General features: G+C 35.6%; 1 protein-coding gene across 2 annotated transcripts; it reads right to left on the bottom strand.

The window, feature by feature from the left end:
- Positions 1-926: 926 nt before the first annotated feature.
- Positions 927-20,185, bottom strand: LOC121240430. Of its 2 annotated transcripts, XM_041137877.1 has the most exons (5): positions 19,956-20,185; positions 19,690-19,828; positions 13,489-13,622; positions 12,736-13,383; positions 927-945 (listed from the first exon to the last, which is right to left on the bottom strand). In XM_041137877.1, the coding sequence occupies exons 1-4, from the start codon at positions 20,120-20,122 to the stop codon at positions 12,747-12,749; spliced, it is 1,077 nt and encodes a 358-aa protein (XP_040993811.1). In that variant the 5' UTR covers positions 20,123-20,185; the 3' UTR covers positions 927-945; positions 12,736-12,746. The 2 variants fall into 2 exon arrangements, with proteins under 2 accessions (XP_040993811.1, XP_040993810.1); XM_041137876.1 differs by lacking the exon at positions 927-945 and having other exon boundaries at positions 12,690-13,383.
- Positions 20,186-23,559: the final 3,374 nt, after the last annotated feature.

Raw genomic sequence — 23,559 nt, 5'->3', positions numbered from 1 at the left:
AAAGATACAAATGTCGCCGCAAAAGTGAATTGTACATTTTTCCTCCATGATTTCCCAACCTTGCAACGAAAATTAAGCGGCGACTTGAAAATCGCTGAAAATAACCTGTATTTGCGATGATTTTTTTGCGATAATTTTAAAATCGCTGGAAAAGGATTGATTTCTTGTAGTGCCTGTTTTCATAATATACTTTGAGAATATTCTCATAAATATAATCTCTTTTTTTTAATCAATTTATATTTTGGTTTAACTTATAAATTTGGATTAATTTTAAAATAAAATATAATTATAAGACATTGTATATGGAAAGATATTGCAAATTTCAGAAGATATGAGGATATAATTTATAGTTAGAGAAAATATTTGAAATGAATAAAAAATATTAAAATGTATAATATTTAAATAATATAAAGAAAAAATAGATAAATTGATGTATGCTATATTGTAAAAGTCAGTAAATAAAATAAAAAAATTAGGTTTTGGTGATTTATTTTAAGTGATAGGATGAAGAAGCCATTAGTTTCACTTTCTAGATCTCAAAAAACCTAAGGTTTTGAGCTCCGGATCTACTGGATTTGTTGTCACTTTATGGAAATCAATTCATGGGTTCTCAAATTTATTGGAAGTGTCAACAACCGATTTTCATTTTTCGAATCGAAACTCTTGTTGTAGAGCTCAAAATCTAGGTGTAGTTATTGTGACCATTGGAGCTTCAATCTAGTTTCTACTTAGGTATCATTTGGATTCGAAGATGAGTTGAGATGAGTTGAGATGTGTTGTGAATAATAATGAGATGAGTTGTGAATAGTAGTGAGATTTGTGAGTTAAAGTTGATGAATAATAATGAATAGTAATGAGATGAGTTGAAATGAGTTGAGATGACTTGCGAATACAAACTGGGCCTTAATGTTTCGTTAAATTCGGCTTTTGAAGATATATATATATATATATATATATAAATGGGTTTTCGGCTGAGTTTTCGAGAGGTTATGAAGAAGCATAAGAGTTTTTGAAGATTTATGGAAAAAAGAAAAGCTTATGGATAGTGATGGAGAAGCAATTGAGTTTCATAGTTGGTGATCAGAGGAAGACATGCACTACAAGAAAATGTAGGATTTACGGCTATTTTTATTTCCTACGACTTATATATCGCTAATGTCCTATTTTACTATTATAGTAAATTTTTTGTGTCGATCAAGAGAATCACCGGAATATATGATTATTTTCGGCGATTTTATGTTATTACTAATAGTTTTGTCGCAAAAACACTTGTATGACGCAATTCAACTGTCGTCAATATAAAAAGTCGCTACCACAAATATTAATTGTGGCGAATTTATCTCGCTGCAATTGATCTCGCCTAAGAACATAAATTTCTATCCTATCTTGGTTATTATGGTGACATCTAAATTGTCGTAATAAGTCCCACATAGTGATTGAAACCTAAATTAACCCCCCGCGCCTAATTTCCCAATTATTCCCCCCTTCCCCACGAGTTTTTGTCTCTTTCTCTCTGGCTCGAGGCTTTGCACAGTTGTTTCTATTTGCCGCCTTCTTGCCGCCTCACCGAGACCGGTGAGTTTCTCTTTCACTATTTTAGGTTCCACCGATCTCTCACTCTCTAACTGCTGCTCGGTTTTTTGGGTATAATATCGTTTTCATATAATTGAATGACTACATTTTATCTTGAAGTACTTACCCTCGAGTCCATAGAGCCGAATGACTGCATTTCATATGGACTCCATGTATATGGAGTTCCGATCTCTGTACATGAGCTCCAAAAGAGAGAAAGAAAAGAAAAGTCAATCTCTATCATTACGTGGCTTTTATTTTCACATGAGCCTTTGTTTGACATTGAAACTACTGCGATATTTGTCATTTGCATTCTCAACCACTACCAGACTTAGATCAGAGAGTTCATCACAATTTTTCCAAAAAGTCTAAACTAGTTTTGATGTTCACATTGATAAAAGTTTACTGCAAGTTTATAAATATTGCAGTTGGAGATTATCTTCTACCTAATGCTTCTCAACCAAATTGCATTATTTCTGTGATGGTAGAAGTTGGCCCAAATTATCAAACATACCTTTGATCTATGTATCCAACCCATTTATATATATATATTTAATGTCATAAAAGTATTGCCAGTTGGCCGGGGTCAATCCCATCTAGGCATGCTAGCTAGCTATCTAGCTAACCACTCATCTCCATCTGTGAGGTCTTGTTATTGCATAAATAAAAGTGGCTTGCAGTACTCTTAAGTCTCTCCCAATTAATTGGGGCGGTTTTATCCCCAATAAAAAGTCTAAAGTTTAAAAGTATAACTACTTAAAAGTTAATTTTACAACACGTCACTACTTGTTATGAGAATCATTTCAATTATAAAACAAGAAAATAATAATACTATCCACCCAACTATATATAATGATGAAGTCTGTACTTTGAACTTCTCTTGTATATATCTCTCTTGTACGTAGTTTATCTTATTAATGAAATTTGCTACTCAGCTTGCATACATCCATGTAGACACTTGATGTCTACATAACGCTTCTTTTTACACTACTCCAGGAATCCCTTTTTTCAGGAGATCATGCAAGGTGAAGTAGACACGAAGCGGGCAAGGACTCACCGGGAAAACGGGGCGACTTGCCCTTCAATTTGCTTCATACGGATGATGAACAGCATCGACTTCTGAGTAATTTTCAGATGGGGGTTGAGATGATTTTCAGAACGAACGGCGATGAAATGTTTTACGATGGCTTTTATCCAGACAAGGATAAGTGTTTATGGGGGAGTTAGAACAAAGGGGCTGCTGTTTGTAATTTTTTAGGTCAAAATTGGCAATTGACAATTGCTTACATGGAGGGTGTGTCGTGTAAGAAAACTGGACGGCTGCATAATAGATTTAGGAGTGATTTGAATTTAGAGATGAGTTGATATGGTTTGTAAATAATAGAATAAAAGTTGAATTGCTTATTAATATATTTTGTGTGAAAATTTAAAAAAGTTATTTTGAGATTTGAAAAAGTTGAATTGTTTATTATATTTTGTGTGGAAATTTAAAAAAGTTGTAATGATGAGATGAGATGAGTTGAGATAAGTTGAGATGAATTTTAAATTCAAACGAGATATATATATATATATATATATATATGCATCATTATAGAAGTCAACCTGAATTTGCCCCAGTTTTAAAAATACATAATTTACCAGTAAATTTTCTTCTGATTTAGGTAGGACCCATAAGTAGAATATGTTGTACGTAGAATTGCTGAAAAATGAAAGGTTTGAATCATGAATGTGACACATTAATTTATTAAATGGGATTGTTGTAGCAGCACATTGCACAATAATTCGATGATCCGGTTCAGATGCCATGTGGTCACGTGGTGATTTTTCTAAAAAGGATCAGGATCGAAAAAGAGCTAGCTTTTACTTCTTTAAATAACTAAAATTTAAATTCGAGACAAGTTTGGGAAAAATTATGGGCTTAAAAGAAGCTTAGCAGAAAAACATGCAAAAATAAGTAGAAATCAAAACGAAGAAGAATAACTGACAATATTCAGTTAATTTCTGGAATATATCATTTTTAAGATTATATTTAATCATATTTAAAGGGTCATTGATTGAAACCAAACTGATACGGAGTGGAAGTGATATTTGAACCCTCACAATTTTAACTAAGAGATAAAGTCAAGAATGGACTCAGACTCTTAAAAGAGAGATGACTCAGATTCCTAATGATGACTCAAACTCCTAAAAGGAAAAGGGTTTACAAGGCAAATTGGGTTTTATCACTCTAATGAAATAACCTCTATAAATAGCCTACAAGAAGTAACAAATACTCAACTTGATTCACTTTTTCTTTACATATATTTATTCTCAAACTATGTTATTGACTTAAGTATCGGAGACTCCACCGGCCAACCAGTGCCGCCACTTTGTTCATTGCAGATCATCCGTGTGGTTAGTGGTGTAAAACACATCCTTTATAGTGGCTTCGTCTGTGGTTAGAAAGATCACACTACCCGCTCCAAAATTAGCCACCAAAATTTGAGTTACACACTCGCAGTGCAATTGAATGGGCATGGAGGTCAGAAGACTAGACGACCCTCTCCAAAGTTAGCAACCAAAAGTATCGCAGTGCAATCGAACGTGTGTGGAGGTTAGAATACTACACGACCCTCTCCAAAAGTTTGCCACCGAAAGCTGAGTTACACACTCGCGATGCAATCGAATATGCGTGGAGGTCTGATAGATCACACAACCCTTTCCAAAAATTGCCAACACAAGGGTGTAGAGGTTAGAAGGCCTAGGCCACACGACCCTCTCCAAACAAATGGCCGTGGAGGTTAGAAGACTACACAACTTTCTCCAAAGTTAGCCACCAAAAGTCAAGTTACACACTCGCAGTGCAAGTCAACTGGCGGGAAAGGTCAGGGGCTGCCCGACCGCCCAAGCGCCTAACAGGTAGGCAACTCTCTAGACAGCCTGACCTCTCTCTTGGACAGCAGTACAAGCACAACATATTCTCCAGCAAACGCCGAGTGTTTATACTCGCGGCACAACCGCCTTGAGTGGGTTACCTTCGGGTACGAACCATCAGGCTCTACAATCCCCTCAAGCGAGTTACCTTCGGGAACAAGCCAACAGGCTCTACAACAGCCTCGAGTAGATTACCTTTGGGTACGAGCCACCAAGCTCTACAACCGCCTTGAGCGGGTTACTGTTGGGAATGAACCACTAGGCTCTGCAATTGCCTCGAGAGGGTTACATTTGGGAACAGACTGACAAGCTCAGCAGCCGCTTAAGATAGACTCAGGGGGATGGACATCTTGACCACTTAAGCGCGAGTTACTACAAGCAAACAACAAAATGAGAACACCAACATAAATTTACACCAAGGGGCAGAAAATTTACCACTACTAACAAACAACAAAACGATAAAATACCAACAACAATTTACACCAAGGAGGTAGAAAATTTATTACTACCAACCAAAGCAAAAACGATCACAGAAATACACACAAAAAACCAATCATAAAAATATGCACTCTTTGTCAACAATAAACAATCTCTCAGGCAAACATTCACACAAGTAAACAAACTCAAAGTCGAGCTCCACGCTCACACCTAATGTGGTTGAGAACATCTCCCGCCTATATCTCCAAGCTGAGCCCCTCACCACTTAGCACGAAATAAACAGAAAACCAAAGATCGAACAACAAACCAGGGACCGAACGAGAAACCTATAATACCCCATATTTTAGTGTATTTTAATTGAATGATTATTTTAATTAATTTAAATATTAGTTCTATTGTTTTAAATTTAATGGATTTCTCGTTGGATTTCTTTCATGATTTTTAAGTTGTGAAATTTATTATGATGTACTTTCTTGGTATTAATTATTTTTTTACATCTAAATTGCTCTTTAATTTAAATTAGTTTATTGTTGGATTTAATTATTTTATTTTTATTTAGTCACTACGTTTAAATTATTTTATTTTACTCGTTGTTTTGAAATTATTTTCGTTGGATCAATTTTGTGACCCAAGTTGTGGGGACTGGACCTCATTTCTTTCCCTCACTTTTTCTTTTCCTTCATGTCTGCTTTTTCCCCTGCCTTTTCTTCTTCCCGTGCGCGACTTTCTCACCCCTCTCTCCCGTCCATTTTCTTCTTCCACCCACAGCGTCGCCGTACACTGCCCATTATCGTCACCGCCCCTCCCATTCTTCTCCCCACCGGCCGGCAACTTCACCCATTCATTTTCAACTCCTTTCTGTCGCCAATCTCCTCCAAGCTGCGGCATCCTTGAGCTCGCGCGCCGTCGTCGCTCCACCGTTGGCCACCATGTTTTCACCCCAACACCAACGGCCTCTCAGTTGCCTAACCCACTCATCCTCAGCCCCGATCCGCCACCGGTGAAGCTCCTCCATCTCTATTTCTGATTTGAGCTTTGTGGACTCCAACCGCCGCCCACACTGTCACTCACGACCAACGACCACCACCATTAGCTTCACCAACACCCCTAAACCTTTCTCTAGTAATCTCAAGTTTTTGTTTGTCCCTATTCAAAAGTTGAATTTTTGAGACCCACGGCCATAGTTCAAAATACATTGTTTCATTGTTGTGCTGCCACTTCTAGTATCTACGTGATCCTTCGAAAAGTATATTATAGCACTGCAAGTATTTTCTCAAAAAACTTTTGAGATTTAAATGTATTTTTGCACAAACTCATTTTTATCGTGAACTTGTTGGTTATGTCGGACGGAGTCCAAGGAGTAAGGAGGTTGGTTGGATTGGAGGATGAAGTTATTGTATGATTGGATTATGTTGGATTTTGTTGGCTATTGAATATTTGTGTTGTGTCATATACAATGCATTTACACGCGTATTCATGTTTGTAAATGAAAACTGGGTTTTCACATAATCACATACATGTTCATGTGTATATTTGAAAATTGGATTTTCATGTGGGAGATAATTTTGAATATGTTTGAAAAGATTGGATTGATCGGTTTGAGAGAGAGGAAAAAAAACTGTAGGGATTGTGGTATAGTTCCGCCTACGATGCACGCGGTAGGAATGGTGGTAAGTAAGGATTGTGGTATAGTCCCGCCTGTGATTCCCGCCTACAGTGCATGCAGTAAGGATGGTGGTAGAGTCCCGTCTGTGATTCCCGCCTACAGTACTCTAGTAGGTACCTCTTGTGTGAAAAGGAACTGTAGGGATGGTGATAAGTAGAAATGGTAGTATAGTCCCGCCTGTAATTCTCGCTTACAGTGCACACAGTAGGGATGGTGGTATAGTCCTGCCTGTGATTCCTGCCCACAATGCATGCGGTAGGGATGGTGGTAGAGTCTCGCCTGTGATTCCCGCCTACCGTACTCTGATAGGTACCTCTTGTATGAAAAAGAACTGTAGGGATGGTGGTAAGCAAGGATGGTGGTATAGTCCCGCCTGTGATTCTCGCTACGGTGCATGCGGTAGGGATGGTGGTAAGCAGGGATAATGGTAGTGTCGTGTATGTGATTCCCACCTACAATGTCCGATAAATTATTATGTTGGGTTATTTTGTAGGAAAATGATGGATTTTATTCATGGCTTGTTTTGGGTCAAATGGGATTTTTGGCGTGCATTGGAAAATAATCATTTTTGGAGAAAATGAGGATTTTGGGTCACATTCGTGTTTCGTCATGTGTACGCATATTTTTTGGATGCATTAATGTATTTTTATCTCGTGGGTTGTTTGGATTATTACTTACCTACAATACCGTTTTATGGTATCGCAGATTTTGATTCAGATGAGGATGACGAACCTGAAGATTCGGCTCTGCCGGATGAGTAATTTGGGATCACTTGCTCGTGTATTGGGATTTGTCTCCTACTTTTTGGCTATGTATTTGGTTTGTATTATATTTATATTAGATACTTGTATAACTTTTTTAAAGGCAATTTATTTTGGATATCTATATTTAAAAATTCTGGTATTTAGTTGGCTAACTTTTAATTAACCGCTATGACTTTTGTTGTACACTTTTTGCATGTTGCACACACTTGAACACTTATCGTTAGTATGCGTGACCCATATTGTCATCATCTCGACTTCACGATTCTTGCTTTTCCGTATGTGGGAGTCGGGGCATCACAAAACCAGAGACCAATTTTTTAAATTTATTTTGCAGATTATTGACTTGAAAATTCTCAAGTCCTTCTAAGGCTTCACAAGGGCGTGGTGACACTCATACATTAACTAGTATGGACCCTCAGCGGGGTAGGAGAAAACAAAAGCAAGTAGATGCCCACAAGCCAGTGGGGTAAAAGGCAGGTACACAGAATGCAAAATATTTAATTTTCCAAGTGCCAGTACAAAGAAAATTCACGAGGTAACTGGAAGGGATATTTGAGCCCCACAATTTTAACTAAGAGATAAAGTCAAAAATGGAGTTAGACTCTTAATGATGACTCAGACTCCTAATATGAGATAGACTCAAACTCCTAAAAGGAAAATGGTTCACAAGGCAAATTGGACTCTATCACTCCAAGGAAATAACCTCTATAAATAGCCTACAAGAGGTAACAAATACTCAACTTGATTCACTTTTCCTTTACATACATTTATTCTCATACTATGTTACTGATTTAAGTATCGGAGACTTCACTAAGCAACCAGTGCCGCCCCTTTGTTCGTTGCAGGTTATCCATGTAGTTGATGGTTTGAAACACGTCCTTTACATGGGGTATCAGGTTTAAATTCTACGTTGTTGCAGAGCCAAATTATAGAATTCTTCTAATGGGGCTAGTTAATAAACAAAAACAAAGAATTGAGTTTGAGAAAAGATGCATAACAAAGAAATTATTTAATGAATCATACAAGCCAGGCTTAAATAGCTTCAAAATTTGAAATTATAAAAAAAAAGTTTCAAAAAGAAAAAAAAAATCTAAATTATTGCCTTAAAATTAAATACGTAATTAATTAATGGTTCTGCCAAGAATTTGGCCAAAATGGAAATGAGCATCACTTTCAAAACTTGAAACAATATTTCTTGAAGGTGACAAAAATAAATGTAAATAGATTATTTGGGGGGAAACGATAGATATTGCCTGATCAATCCAATGAAGATTCAGTGTTTTTATAACTTATAAAAAATTATATTTGCAAGTACTTTATTAACACACGAAATTAATTATACACTATGATGCGAGACCCAATCACATTAATTAACCAGTACAAAATATTTGAATTTGACTTTTCTTTATAACTTAATGGGTGTGATGATGATCATAAGTTTTGCATTTACACAGGCACCGAGTTTTCTTTATAAATAGCTTTAACCCTTCATCAAACTATTCTGAAAGAGTTACAATACTACCGTCAAGATGGACTAATTGAGTGATTTCTTTTGGATTTCGCTTCAAATCTACTAAATTAAGAGATCATCAGAATGCAGTTAATCAAATATATAGATAGGATGTACAATTCGCAGATCTAGCGTCCTATTCTAATTTCATGCACAAGAAGAAGGGAAGAAGCAAAACTAACTAGGCATAAATGATCGTAATAGCTCAATAATGGGCATTTATATATATAATAGATCCACCCAAGAATCAGTGTTGACATTGGACAAGCTACTGATCGATTGTACAATATATTCTCAGTACGTACTGCATGTCATAAGTAGCAAACGATCGAACTGGAGCTTCCAGCACAGATCCCAGGAACTCCATTTTTGTTTCTTTTATTTACAATCTCTAAGCAATACCTTGATAACGGATGCATAGCAGCCTCTGGACCTGTCATTCACTCCAAGACTAAAGCGAAAGGCCGGAACTGAAGGCAATTCATCTTCTTGCTCTTCGTCGTCCAACCTCGGATGAAAAGACAACCTTGGGTTTGGCATTTGATCCCGTTTATGGCGAGGATTGAACGCTTTTGTTACTGGAGAAGATGACACTGAATAGGACCGTGATATTGGTGAAGACGCAAACGACGATGAAGAAGAAGATGACGATGAAGAAGCCGGTGACAATGAATGGAGACGTGGTTTGCTTGCGTTATTGCGCTTAGGGAAGATGGCGTGCAAAAGAGTACTGGGCCTGGAGTTCTTTCTGGTGGTCGGTCCTTTTGTGGGAGAACTGGAATAGTAGGAAGGTGGAGGAGTGAGAGGAGGGAGAGTAGGAGTAACTTCTTCGTTTAAGTACTTGACCTTTGGAGTTCCTGGTCGAGACTCCCACGCGAATGGAACTGAAGCAGATGCGGATTCTCCTCCGTGATAATCCTCCAAAGACTTGGGCTTGGAGAACTTGGTGGTTGTTGGGTGCAGCTTGGAGAAGAACCTACCTTCTTTTTGCTTGGTTTGGAGGGATTTCGGGGGAAAATCGGAGCAAGTTGCAGTAGGCATTTCTGCAGATATTGCTGAGAGATCAGACCCAAGATATGATGAAGAATATGCCGAGTCTTTAGATCACTAGCTAGTTTAAATAGGTTTTCCATATCATTCGATGGCCTATGACTCCGCTAATTTAATTAATTAATGGATTATTTTATTGGGGAAGAAAGATCAGAATTCATAGCCATAGAGTGGATTTCATTTTAACATAAGTTAGAAGTTCTCATGTGCGGGTGAGTGGGTTGCATGCAATTCCGGGTCCTGCAAGAATTACAGCATGGTCTCTGTTGATGAATGCAGCTGGATTCTTGTTTTTTATTTAGAACATGATCATGTGGAAAAGCCGGCAAATGTTGATAGGACAAGGTGATTGATTTTATTCGTGTTAGATTAATACTCTGAAAATCCAATTCAACTGATGTATTGTAATTTTAATTATAAAGTTGTTTTATTATTATTTGAGATTTTATATACTTTTGAACATAACTTTATTCATTGATTTGATGAATATATACGGTCCATATGAGAAGCTACTTAATTACAACTTGAATTTATTGTTCAATGGCCTGAAAAAAATTAGACACTTTATGTGATAATGTTAAAAATCTTCTATGAATATATATGCAAGTTAAAGCTAGAGTTGAAGTGAAGTAATGGGAATGAATCGCAATTAAACCAGGTTAGAATTCAAATCAAGCAAAGGGGTGTGTAATTTGTTGGAGTCAAATTCAAATCCCATAGCAAAGGGGTGGTTGCAACAAGATAAAAGCACCATAGACGTACGAACTATATATGGATTGAGTATCATGTAAACAGAGCGTTAGCGGCCGGGTTACAGAGGGTGGCGTAGGGGGTACTGCAACATGATCACCAAGGGGCTGAGCTAGATCAGGTGTTGGGGTTGCTCTCTATAGCAATGAACAACTCTGGTTGTAGGATTTGGCAGTGAGAAGGAAGGGAAGAAAGCGATCCATTTTTTATAAATGTAAAATAAATTTAACTTTTGGTCATTTCATTCACATAAGTCTCTACATTGAAATAGTCATTTTTTCATTATATGATAATAAAATAATATAAAATGAATTTGACTTTAACTTTGGTTATTCACATCAAATCTCCATATTGGATTATCCATTTATTCATTATATAGGAATTAATAATTAATAATTTCAAAAATATTTTAATTTTTTTAATTATGAATTTGTTTTATTTTATCATATTTTACTATTCATAATATTATATATTAATTAGTAATCATATTCTAATTATATTTTTTCAATTTTCATTTAAAAGGGAGAGAGAAATAATCAACATAAAAGGGAGAGAAATAATTGATATAAAATGTATTTGATGTATGAATAGTTACTTTTAAATTTAGAAATTATTTTAGAATTGACTATAGCTATTGGAATTTAGCTAATTTATTGTGATATCATTTTATGTTTTAATGGTTAAATTCTCAATAGATTTAACTTTTAGTTAATCTATTAAAGATTCTGTCAATAATCTTGCCTCTTAATTTGGTGCGCGTGATAATACGGCAAGCTTCTCATCCCTTTTACAACTTCCTAAACAAATGAATGATCTTGTTATTTTGGATCGTGCATGTATTCACAACCTCATGCATTAATTATTTTTGTCTTTTATAGATTTTTATTTGTGAATATTTATTATTTTAAATCATTTTCACATAGTTTTAAAGAGCTTAATTAGTTTTGAGATATTAATGAAAGTAACCTTCAAGCTTAATTTTGTATAAGGTATTCATCTATTATAAGTGAAGCTCTTATATAAGATATTCATCTAACATAAACGAGGATTATAATAAAAAATAATACCGTCCTTTTCTAAAAATAAAAAATAAAAATAAAACACACATGACGACATTTAATTTGTACAAAGTAGAAGGAAAACATTGACTTGCTGATGCATTGGAGGTGGACAGAAACCCAACACATGGCTCTTCCCTCAAAGCTCGATCGTATCATCTAATTAATTTGATCGGTCATTGGCATAATATTTTTGGTCAGTCTCTTTCACTTAAGCCGGTGGGGTTGCGAAAAAGGTCTCTTTCACTCCCAAAACAGCCAACACTTCAGTTAACTCATCCTCATCACAATATTTATATGCATAACAATCTTGTTATTGTAATCCCACTAAGTCATAAATATTCCTTTACTTGTTATTTTATTGAAATTCATTAATTGACTTTAAATTAGATAATATATATATATATATATATATATATATATATATATATATATCAAAGTCATCGAAGCATTTTGATCTCAACCGACATATATAGAGTACTTAATCTATATATATTATATATAGCATCAAAGTGAACCATTATTAAGATATTACTAAGTCATACCTCTCTTGAAAAATTAATTAAGAATTATGCTATTTACTTATTCTTAAGATGAGTATCCACTTTTACATGCTTTCATAATCACACCAAGTCATCACATTTTAAATGCGCTTATTTTAAATGAATATACATACATATATATATATATATATATATATTCTTAATCATGTATATATATAGTTGGTTTAGAGTTTTCTTAATCAATTTGTCTTGTTTATTTTAAAATTTTGAACTAGTCAAAATAATATTGGAACTCGGATTCTAATATCAATTCTCAAACAAATGTCTACCAATCATTGACGTAAAGATTAAATAATAATAATAATAATAATAAAATCTCATGGATCTTATAATGTGCCTGCCTACATTGGAACATGAATATGGTAAAACTCAAATAATCATGGATTAGTTTATTCAAACTTAGAATTGAACAAACTGAACATGAGGTATTCATATTTGCTTTGGAGATATGGTCCAACATTTTTATAGTTGGACAAAAGCTGGAGATTTGGTAAGGTCGATAATCTGAGGACAAATAGTAGAAATTCTTCTCTTTTTGCCGCATAAACTAGTTCTGCAGTCAGGCGATGGGGTTGAGATATCTATGATCTCAACATATTGAGGCGCAGCATAGCTGCTGCTTGGTGGTTGAGCGGAGTAACCAGCCGTTACTACCGGTAGTTGCAATTCAACACTAGCAGCAGCTATATCTCTTCCTTCAGCAACTTCTTCTAAACTATATGAGCTAGTGGCGATTGAAGCTGATTTGATGAAACTAGATGGCTGTGCACAATCTTCTTCAAGTTCATTACCCCTTCCATAAAGGAACTCAGCCGTCTTGTCGATGATGTTAATCTCATTATCTGACGAATTTCGAACCATGGAATCCGGTATTGTTTCTTTTACAAATCCGCTGGCAGTACTACTAGTACCTCCCTCACAGTCTTCTTTATTATTCCATTCGTCTTCATTTTCACTAAAACTCACATCTATTAATTCTGAATAGCAAGGAAGCTCATCCATTGGGCGAACTTGGACCTTCAAATGCTCAGGCAAGCCTGGGCAACCAGCATAATGATTTGTGTACTTCGTTGAAAAATAATTTACAGTGATGTTCAAGCTGATCATGCATGAATTAAAGGGAAAAAATCAGTTTTAACCAGCAAAACTTAGTTACAGTATATTAATCCATGTGTATAAACTTGAATAAAACGTAAGATGATACCTTTGCCAGGCTGGGAGGGTGAGCATTGTGTATGCCAGTTTGATCTTATTAGCTATTCCAGATAAGGATTTAAAGCTCGCAGCTGCCTTCCTCACAGCCAGTGATTCTTTTGGGTGTTGCCAGGCCCATTCAAACTAGAAGAAGAACGTGTTAATACTGGAATTCCTTGTCTTATACATGGCTTTGTGGATAGAACTCAAAAACAATGAGGGAAAATCTCAAAATTACAAACAGATGAGAGATTTTTTTATCGTCACAAAGCAAAAAAAGAGAAAAAAACAGAGAATAAGGCACTAAAAAAAGTTCCATCCACTGATGAAGATGATCAAGAAGAAATTGACTAACAAAAAATAGTGATACCCCAATACTATTCCAACAAAGACCATAAGCACCTTTGCTCTCCTATTCTCTTCGTGTGGCATGGTGGTACAAATTGGACTCTCTTAACTCTTATGTTTGGCTCCTAAACTTTTGCTTGTAAAGTTTGGAAGGTCTTTTTTGGGAAACCGAGAGTATATAATATTCAGTAACCTCAGAAACCACTATTTACAAGAACAGATATAAAAGTCAAAAGCATAAGAAACTATATATGTATGAGAAAGGAAAAAACATAGAGATAAATACAAGGCAGGCCAGAATAAACAAGTTTTACCACCATGCTCTTTCAATTGAGAAGAAATGGGAAAAACCCAGCTCGCTATATTAAAAGGAAACATTGATTCTATTAAGGCAATCAAAGATAACTAGTACACTTTCACCAAATGTTTCAAACAAATAAGTGTACTTTTAATTGAAATACCTATAACATTCCAAACTAAAATGGGATTCATCAGGAAAGTATTTGAGTTTTGGATTTGGGAATTACTCCTGTGAACCCTCAAGTCACTCTTTTTCCTTTCTTCTTTACAGAATCTTCAATCATGTCCGAATCATTTGACCCCCTCTTTATCTGTTTCCTCCATAAATGGTTCAAAAGAGCAATCAAGGTGTAACTTGTTAGCTAGAATAGCAAAGAAGTTACCTAGAGGGACTTTATCTGAGCTTTGGGACTTAAGAATAGGTGCATAAATTTGTGAATAGTAGTGAAATAGTTTATGAATAGTAGTGAAAGGGTTTGAGTTAAGATATTATTTTATAGGGTTTTGGAAAATGAAAGAGAAAAAATTGAATAAAATATTATAAAGCTAAAATATTGTTTTAATATGATTCTTGTTTTGGAATTTGAAAAAGTTGAATTATTTTTTGTGTTTTGTTTGGTAGTTTGTGAAAGTTGTAATGATTAGATGAAAAAGTTGAAATTTTGAAATTGAAAAGGTATTTGTGTTTGTGGTGTTTAAATGTTGAGATGAAATGAGATGAGATGATAATCGAGCATCATGCAAGATTATAGCGGTTTCAAACTCTATATGGATGGTTGAGGAATGTTGGGAGTTTTAGAGACTTTGGGGCAACATCAGAGTAATATTTGGTATGGAGTGTGATCAACCCTAGGCTTAGGGACACAAGGTTTTATTTCTAGATGAGTAAAGTTTTTTGCAATCAAAAACCCCATGACCTTGAAGTTTACAACATGTGCAGTAACATGGGAAAAATTCATATATAATCTTCTGTAGAAACCCACTTCACCATTGATGCCAGTCCAAATTGAGTTCTATTCAAACATATCTATTTCAATACAAACTACAACAAAATGGGTCTAGTATGAGTGAGAGTAGGAAGGGTCTGCAGTTGAAAACCTACCCATAGGATGGACAAACAGCCTTCAAATAGGATTGATCACAGTAGTTTATGGGGAGAATAGGTAGAAAAAAATCCATACTGGTGTGATTGGGGATTCCTCTTTGGGTATTTCACTTGGTCCATTTAAATTGAAATTACAAGATTCACCCTAAATAGTTTATACTGTACTACGAGCTTGTACTTTGAGGTGTTTCCGGGGCTTAATGATCGAAACCACTTGCAAAGGACAACTGAAAGTACTATCAGGTTGTTAAATGGTATGGCTATGAGGATAAAATCCAAGTATGATAAATAATGGGGGATGTTGAGAAAATTATTATTTGTGGTTGCGCTTCTTGATCTCCAATATAAGTTGTTTATTGTAAACTTTTGGATTAGGGACGTCCTCGATAATGAGAAGGCTGATCAGTTCACTAGAATATTGACGAATAATATTGAAGCCTTATATTCATTACGACAACAGTGGAGTCTTCAAACATGGGAGGAAGTTCCTCAATACTAGCAAGTTCAACTTCTTCCTTAGATGACACACATGCCCCAAGTTCAGTAGTTTTGATGCAAACGTATCATCAAATCCAGGCATCAATGAATATTATATAATGTAAATATGAGATTGAATGATACTTTATGGAAGATGTCGAGGCACCTAGTCATATATTTAATATCATTCCACCACCAAGTTCCAAGTTCCAGTCCTTTCCTGAGTAGCCTAGGATATGTTGGGCATTCTTATCACTACAGTTGCATCTGGGTCGTCATTTAGCACTGGAGGTCATGTGTTGCTTATTGGAGTTCATTAGCTCCAAGAATTGTAGAGACCCTTATCTGCACACAGAATTGACTAAGGTCAATGCCTATTGAACTAGATAGTGTTGATGATGCTGAGAGCTATAGGTTTTAGCCTTAATTTTTAAATGACTAGTTAGATATTTTTATTGTTTTAACTTTTAGTTCAGTGACATTATGGGAGGGAGTCAGGTAGATGAATCATGAATTGTTAACTAGTCATTTAAAAATTAAGGCTAAAACCTATAGCTCTCGGCATCATCAACACTATCTAGTTCAATAGGCATTGACCTTAGTCAATTTTGTGTAATGTCTAAATATTTGTTTATTTTTCAAAAAACAATGCAGGATACTTGGAGTTGGGGTTGGTTACTTGGTGCCTGGTGGGATATACTTTTGGATGCAACTATAGTATTTTTAGACCATGTGGGTCTAAAAATTAAATAATGAAAATTAACAATACCCCAGGCACCAAAAGTATAGTTGCATCATGAATACTATAGTTGGTTGTGGGATGAGTGAGTTTCAGAGGAAGTTGTAATTTATAACTTTATAATATCTGTCTACAGCTACAAATACTCATTAAGTATGTTCTTGTGTGATGTTTGCACTTTGCAGGGGGTGTTATGTTTTATTGTTTGCGATTCTATTAATCTATATTTGATTATTTGCTTTTTCAATATAGATGGATTATGATAATATATAATTTATAATTTTATTGATGATGATGATGTCTTTTAATTTACATTATGGATTTAGGTGTTATGTTTCCTTGTTTGTTTGTTGGTTCTAATAATAATCATTTATTATTCATTTTTTATTATTGTTTGTTGGTTCTATAAATCATCTCAAATAATTTGTGGAGCTTAAAGAGGTGAAAGAGGTAAGAGAAAGTAATAGTCATCTTATTAAGTTTTTTTCTTTTTTAGGTTTTTTTGGCCCAGCCCGAAACAGTGGACCATTGGACCAGACTAGCCCAACTTGGCTCCGACCTTCGACTCAAGTTGGGCTTCAAACTCAGACTCCGACTGGCCAGAGTTGACCAGTTCGAGTGCTCCCAAGTTATCAAGTACTTTGCTTCATCCTACTACTTGATGGCGTTCGCTCAGGTCCTTGGCAAGGTAGGGAGCATTTATTTAACTTGCTCGCCCGCCTGCGGTTCGTCATGTTTCACGTTTGGAGCGTAGATCGCACACGGTCCTCAAAAGCGGGTTGTGGTGTCCACCGTGCAAGTTACTCGTGGCCCCTAAGTTGGTGGGCAAGCTATTTTAGACTCTAAGGGCTCATTTAAACACTTGGAGCATCTCAGAATTATATGAATAGTAGTGATTAAATTATCTGTGAATAGTAGTGAGCGAGTTTGCGTTAAAATTATTATTCAGTTTTTGAAAATGAGAGAGAAAATGGTTTAATTATTTGTGTTTTAAGTTCAAAAAAATTGTATTGATTTTTGTGTTCTGTTTTAAAGTTTGTAGAAGTTACAGTGATTAGGTGGTAATAATGATTAGATGAAAAAGTTTAAAAATTTAAAATTGAAAAGTATTTAGTGTTAGAGTGATGTTTGAGAATGAAATTGTGAGTAGTTTTGAGAATTTCTCATATCATCTCATTTACCAAACATACCCTAAATCATAAAGTAAACATGATGTATTTCGAGAAAGTGATGAGGGACTTATCTTCATAGATATTTTGGCGTGATTTTGCTAATCAGTTGCGTTCTTGATCTAGAACTATATTATCTTCATGCTCCATTTGAGTGCAATGCTTCATCTGTATAAAATAGTTTTCACTTTTCATATGGTTTTGGGCAAGTCCTATCCTTTCTCCAATGACTTTTATCTCCTTTCACTTGTTCTTTTAGCTCAAGGGACCAGTACATGGGCAAGTCTAGTATACCTGAAGGCTCTTAACAAATTCACCAATCTCAAAAAGTAACTTGCAACAGCAACTTTCAGCCTAAGCCTGCCTTAGTCGTAAACTCCCCGAAAGTGCTCTGAAGTCTCATTAGCCTTAGCCTTAATGCTTAAAGGACCAATATCCAGTATACCTGAAGGATCTTAAAAAAATAGCAATTTCAAAAAGTACCTTGCAACAATGATTGTCAACCTGAGCTTGACTTGGTCGTAAACTCTACCATCATCAGCATTAATGCTCAAAGGATCAACTCAATTGCCAAAATAGGGACAACTCCTTCCCTTTAGGGAATAGGTGATTTTCTGTCTATCATGAACCATGCTTCGATTATACTGCCAGGGCCTACCTAACAACAAGTGACAAGCATCCATAGACACTATATCACACCAAGATACGTATGTAGGAGAGACAGCTTGGAACTTGAAGTTTACTTCTTCATGTGAAGGAAGCAAAGCCAACATTATTGTCTAAGACATCAACCTCAGGTCGACAATCATCGTTGCAAGGTACTTTTTGATAGACGATTGGAGGAGACCAAGGCTTGGACTCCAACAAGTCTAAACAACGATTGGACTGAGAATAAGAATTGACTTCGTCAACATATATGTCATAATATTAGAAAGAAAATGGCATCACACATCAATTTGTCACACTCTTACTAGCGTTAAAGTCCTGTTGTTAACTTTTGATATCATACATCAAAATGATCACAACACACTAGTGTTATAGGATCCTGTGTAACTTTTGAACCTAAGTCACTTTTACTATCAATTAAATTGAAAATATGTATTCAGGGATTTATAAAATTGAAAAAGAAATTACAGAATCTGTCCCTAAGCAGCCCCCTAATTGTAAATCACTCCCTCATTTTCAAATTTTTTCAATTTACTCCCTTATGTACGCAAATCTCTACAATTAAACCCTCCGCAATGACCATTTTTTAATTATTTATTTTTTGTTTGTAAGTTTTTTTAAAATATCTTTATAAGTTTTTTTTATCACTTTTTAATTAATTATTAAGGTTTTGTTTTGATAATTTTTATATTTTAAAACTCTTTTAATGTTTCATTTATTTCTCTTTTGAATATTTTGAAGTTTTATTTAAATAATATTTACACTTTTTCAAACATTTCTCATAGTTTTTATTATTTTCAAATAATTTTATATTTCTATTCTTATTTTTTTTATGATTTTTACAACAACGGTGTTGACGTGACATTTGAATGTCACATGTCTGGTGGGTTTAATTCCAATAAATTTACCCGGGGAGTAAATAAAAAAATATTTGAAACCAAGGGAGTAATTTACAACACTAATTTTATAATTAATCTACTGAAAAACCAAGGGATTTTTTAAAACAAGTAAAACTCTAAGGTAGTGTTTTTGTAGTCAAACGTACAAGAGTGCCTACCTATTCAAGTGAAATAAAGTAGTACTGTGTAAGGGTATAACTAATGTCAGATTCAAGTGATAAACAATGTAAAGGGAAACTGCAGCACCAACGTTGGATGCTTCATAGCAGCATAAAAATTGCAAACTGTAAACAGCACAGTACTACAATCCGTACAGAAACTCAATATCAAAAGAAAAAAGAACAACAGCAACAATATTTGGGGTTGCAGTTGAATCAAAAAGTGTATATCCCCAAAGCAAATGAAATGGAATTCAGTCTTGTAATGATCGGTCCCAACATATTTTGTAGATATATTCAATAGAATTAAGAAGCAAGAAAGAAAATGAAACAAAAATGTAAATTGGAACCTGGAGAGCGGAGACGTTTGATGGGAAACCATAGATGCACAAAACCATTTCCCAGGGTCTCTTTTTCTTGGTCCTCCACGCACCACTCACAATTTCGCCATTGTGCTGCCTTATACGACGCCGTGGATTCACCGTAAATCTGTAAAATTCCCAAGAAAAGAAAATAGATACTTAACGAATAGAAACAAATTTGACCCATTTGACTCTTGAGGGCTGGGAATCGAAACGAGAAAGAACAAAAGGAACCCAAAGGATCGGAAATAAACCCGATGTAGGTGTGGCCTTTGTGACGTGGGCTGAGGGAGACCAATAGGTAGCACGCGAAAAACCGTTTCCCTTCTTTGCCCACGTTTCCATCTCCAACTTTTTCTTCCACTTCCGACCGAGAGATTGGGGTTTCCGAGCTCTCCGATCTTCCCCTTTTCTTCCTCATCTCTCTTCCTCCCTCTCTCTATCAGTAACAGAGGATAGATGCCATTCTGACCGTTGGACATGTATGTATAAGTATTATTTTATTCTTATAAAAAAAATATATTCTTTTATAAATACTAAATAGAACCGTTGGAGGCAGAAGCGACCCGACCAAACCGTTCAGTATATGGGCCCGACCCGACTCTTGTGAGAAACACTCCAACCCGACCCGATATCGAGTCAACCCGTTTATATATGCGATGAATATGCATGCATGGGATCGATCATCTACGGATCGATCCGCATCACAACGAGATGATCGGTTCATGCAATACTGGATCTGCGGTGCCCAAAATGGCTCCAATCTGCTGGGTCTCTGACTCTCTCTCTCGGTAAAGTGAAATCCCGATCTACCCACTCTTGATGAAGCACGGGCAGTTTTCCAAGCATCTATTCTCAATTCAGCAGGAGCAAGAAGAGGATCGTCGATTTGCTGGCCCTGAAGATTCCCGTAGCAATACACTTGTGATTTTTCTCTTCTACATTTTATCAAACATCTTGCGTGCACTCTGAGACCCCATTGCAGCAGCTTTTCTGTGTTTACACCATCCTTTTTCCTTGACACAAACAGCCACCAACAAGGTTCATTACACATGGTGTCAAGAATGGTATTGGATGGATTATTGAGCTCGGAAAGCATGCTCTGGACCCATCCATAAAGAAAAGAGGATTGTAATGGACAGTGTCGCAAAATAGATTTGGGGCCGCATCCACGACCATCCCGAGCTGCTTCTGCTTATCGGCGACGGCTAGGTCTTCCATCTCAGAGGATTTGACCTTGCAACCCAAAACCACCAGTAGTCTATTCTTCCTCTACAATCGGGTATCGATCTTCGGTGATGGGAATTTGGACATCCATTTTTTCGAATCTTTCTTTGTTTGCAAAAGTAGTAGTGGGTTGGATGGGTTGAACCCGAGCATCATTTAAAACTGGGTTTTTCGGGGCTGGTCGGTTCGGGTCAAGCGGACTGGCTGGGTTGAACGGTTTCTTGCACATGCCTACGTTGGACAGCTATAAAAAAAAAAAAAATAGAACCGTCGGACAAAATTCAAAAAAGACATAAAATTGGACCGTTGCGTATATGGACGTTTGTTTTGTAGTGTATGAAGGATCAGTAGAAAAATTCAATTACTTTAACAAGGAGTAAAAAAAAAATAAAACAGATGTGATGTATGGTGCAGGCAATTGGACTGCAAAGCTTTAATATTAATAAATAGATTAAAAGAACTTCAACTCAACTTTTTTAGTATTTATTTAGACTAATAATACATACAACACCATCAGAAAAATACATACAACTTTTACAGCTCATTTTTTACAAATTTGTTTTAAATGGAAGGATACTGTTGTAAAATTCAAATTCAAATCAAAAATATTATTTTTTATGAAGTGATATTATCCTATTCAACTATATAATATATATATATATATATATATATATATAGTTAGCAACATGAGCAAAAGTGGGCTCATTGTCACGTATCGCTATTCTCCATATTATAAAATCGCTTTTCTTCGCAACCCAAGTGAATTTGCAAAACTAGCTACAAAAAATAAAGGGAATTTCTATAGATGCCTCATTAGAATGAACGTGACTCTGAATTTCATTCTAGGAAAACGCCAGTCCCACCGAGAGTGGGTACCGCCTCTTGCTTTTATCTTTTTTTTTTTTTTTACAAAATGTTTTATAGAGGTTTAAAAAATATTCGAAAAAATAAACACGAAAAATAAAAATACATTTTGCATTATCGGTACAATGCAAGGGTTACCGAGAAAGGTGACCCTCTAGCATTGTCCATTTGTCCTTCATTCTAATTATCAATAATCATATTTAGCGTTGTTCCACAAATGAATAGCCCTCTATATATCACAACACAGCAACCATATTTGTTTAAGGTACATTGTCTATGCAGTAACATTTGACACCAAGCTCTACAACATTTGCTAACAAACCCTTCTTGGTCCGTAAATATTCAACCATTTCCAATGCCTTGGACATAATGGATATTGTTACAGCTCAAGGTACGCTTGAGTGCAAAGGCCTCATGAAGCCTAAGTACAAAGTGCAAAATGTCTCTGATCAAAATGAAGCTTTCAAGTTTGGCAAGTGGGAGATGAGACACAAAATTCTCATGGGTGATGCTACAGAGTCCACTCTTCATACCGATAATTGACCGATTCGCACATGACAATTTAAAATATTAAAAACAAAACTAGAAAAAGAAAAAGAAAGAAAGAAAGAAAGAGGGAAAACTCGTAATACCCATTCTCACGTCCCTCCCCATCCCACTCCCTCCCTCGTCTCGCTCCCAGTTCGTTCAACGCCATCCTTCCGTCCATGCGGCAGAGATCTTTTTCCAGCGAAGACCTTTGTTTCCAGCCTGCTCCCCTCCCACCTCCCTCACTCCCACAAGAATCTGAGCTGTAAGTTTTGTTTTCCTCCATTTTTTGTTTACATTTCAGACCAGTTATTCCTAGCTATTGTTGTGGTCTGTCTTTGATGTTAAAATAATGAAATATTTTAGTGGCTACTTTATGAATGTTAAGGTTATCCTATTGCAGATCACCTCGGTGGCTCCTCTCATTTCATTTCCTTTCATTGAAGAAGGCATTTCTTCCTCGGTCCCTATGGCATCCTCTCCAATTTTACTTTCCTTGCAGTTCTTCTCAACGAACAGACAAGTTGTCACGAAAGAAAAAAAAAATTAGAACCAAAAAAAAAAAAAAATCCAAACAGATTCATGAACTCAAGTGGTCTCGATCGAAATAAAATTAGACAAAAAAACCAAACTTAGAAATCCAAACAAAAGTGAAACTCTTCAAACCAAACAGAGAAGTGAAACTATTCAGACCAAACAGAAACCCAGGTTCAACGGACAAATAGAAATCCAGATTCACAAACTCTTCAGAACAATCTTGCAAGAAAATCTAAAATAGAGAAATGAAATTTAGAGAGAGAAATATACAGAATAATTTCAGTGGAGCGAGAGGTAAAGGAGGGAGGCGTGTGAAGGGGAAGGAGTTCCGAAGGGGATCTAACTAGTTTTTCTTTTTAAATACTTTATACGGGCCATTAAAAAAACATGTGGCATCGGTCAAGTATCAGTTGAAATCTGTCGGTCCTCCTAGCATTTTTCAATTCTCATTCCACCTCATCTTATTATTACAACTTTTTCAAATTCTTATACAAAATAATAAACAAATCAACTTTTTCAAATTTTAAAATAATAATAATAATATTAAAAAATAATATTTTAAACTTTCATTTAAAACCAAAAATTCTCATCTCACTATCCAAACTTAAGACACAAAAAATTACAGAAAACCCAACATACAGAAAAATTATAGGAAAAAAAAAAACAAATTAACAACATAAATTGGAAGCACACGCAGTATAC

This window comes from Juglans microcarpa x Juglans regia, chromosome 7S (assembly GCF_004785595.1).
Source record: "Juglans microcarpa x Juglans regia isolate MS1-56 chromosome 7S, Jm3101_v1.0, whole genome shotgun sequence".
Taxonomy (NCBI): domain Eukaryota; kingdom Viridiplantae; phylum Streptophyta; class Magnoliopsida; order Fagales; family Juglandaceae; genus Juglans; species Juglans microcarpa x Juglans regia.
The sequence above is the reverse complement of the archived record's forward strand: the minus strand, read 5'-3'. Positions and strand labels throughout refer to the sequence as shown.

What these genes read in the sequence shown, in the direction of transcription:
- LOC121240430 (XM_041137877.1), bottom strand. Translation starts at nt 20,122, where the DNA reads ATGAGGAAGAAAAGGGGAAGATCGGAGAGCTCGGAAACCCCAATCTCT. An exon ending in CAAACGTCTCCGCTCTCCAG is followed by an intron (nt 13,623 to 19,689) that starts GTTCCAATTTAC and finishes TTCTTCTTCTAG; the next exon opens with TTTGAATGGGCCTGGCAACA. An exon ending in ACCCTCCCAGCCTGGCAAAG is followed by an intron (nt 13,384 to 13,488) that starts GTATCATCTTAC and finishes ATGCATGATCAG; the next exon opens with CTTGAACATCACTGTAAATT.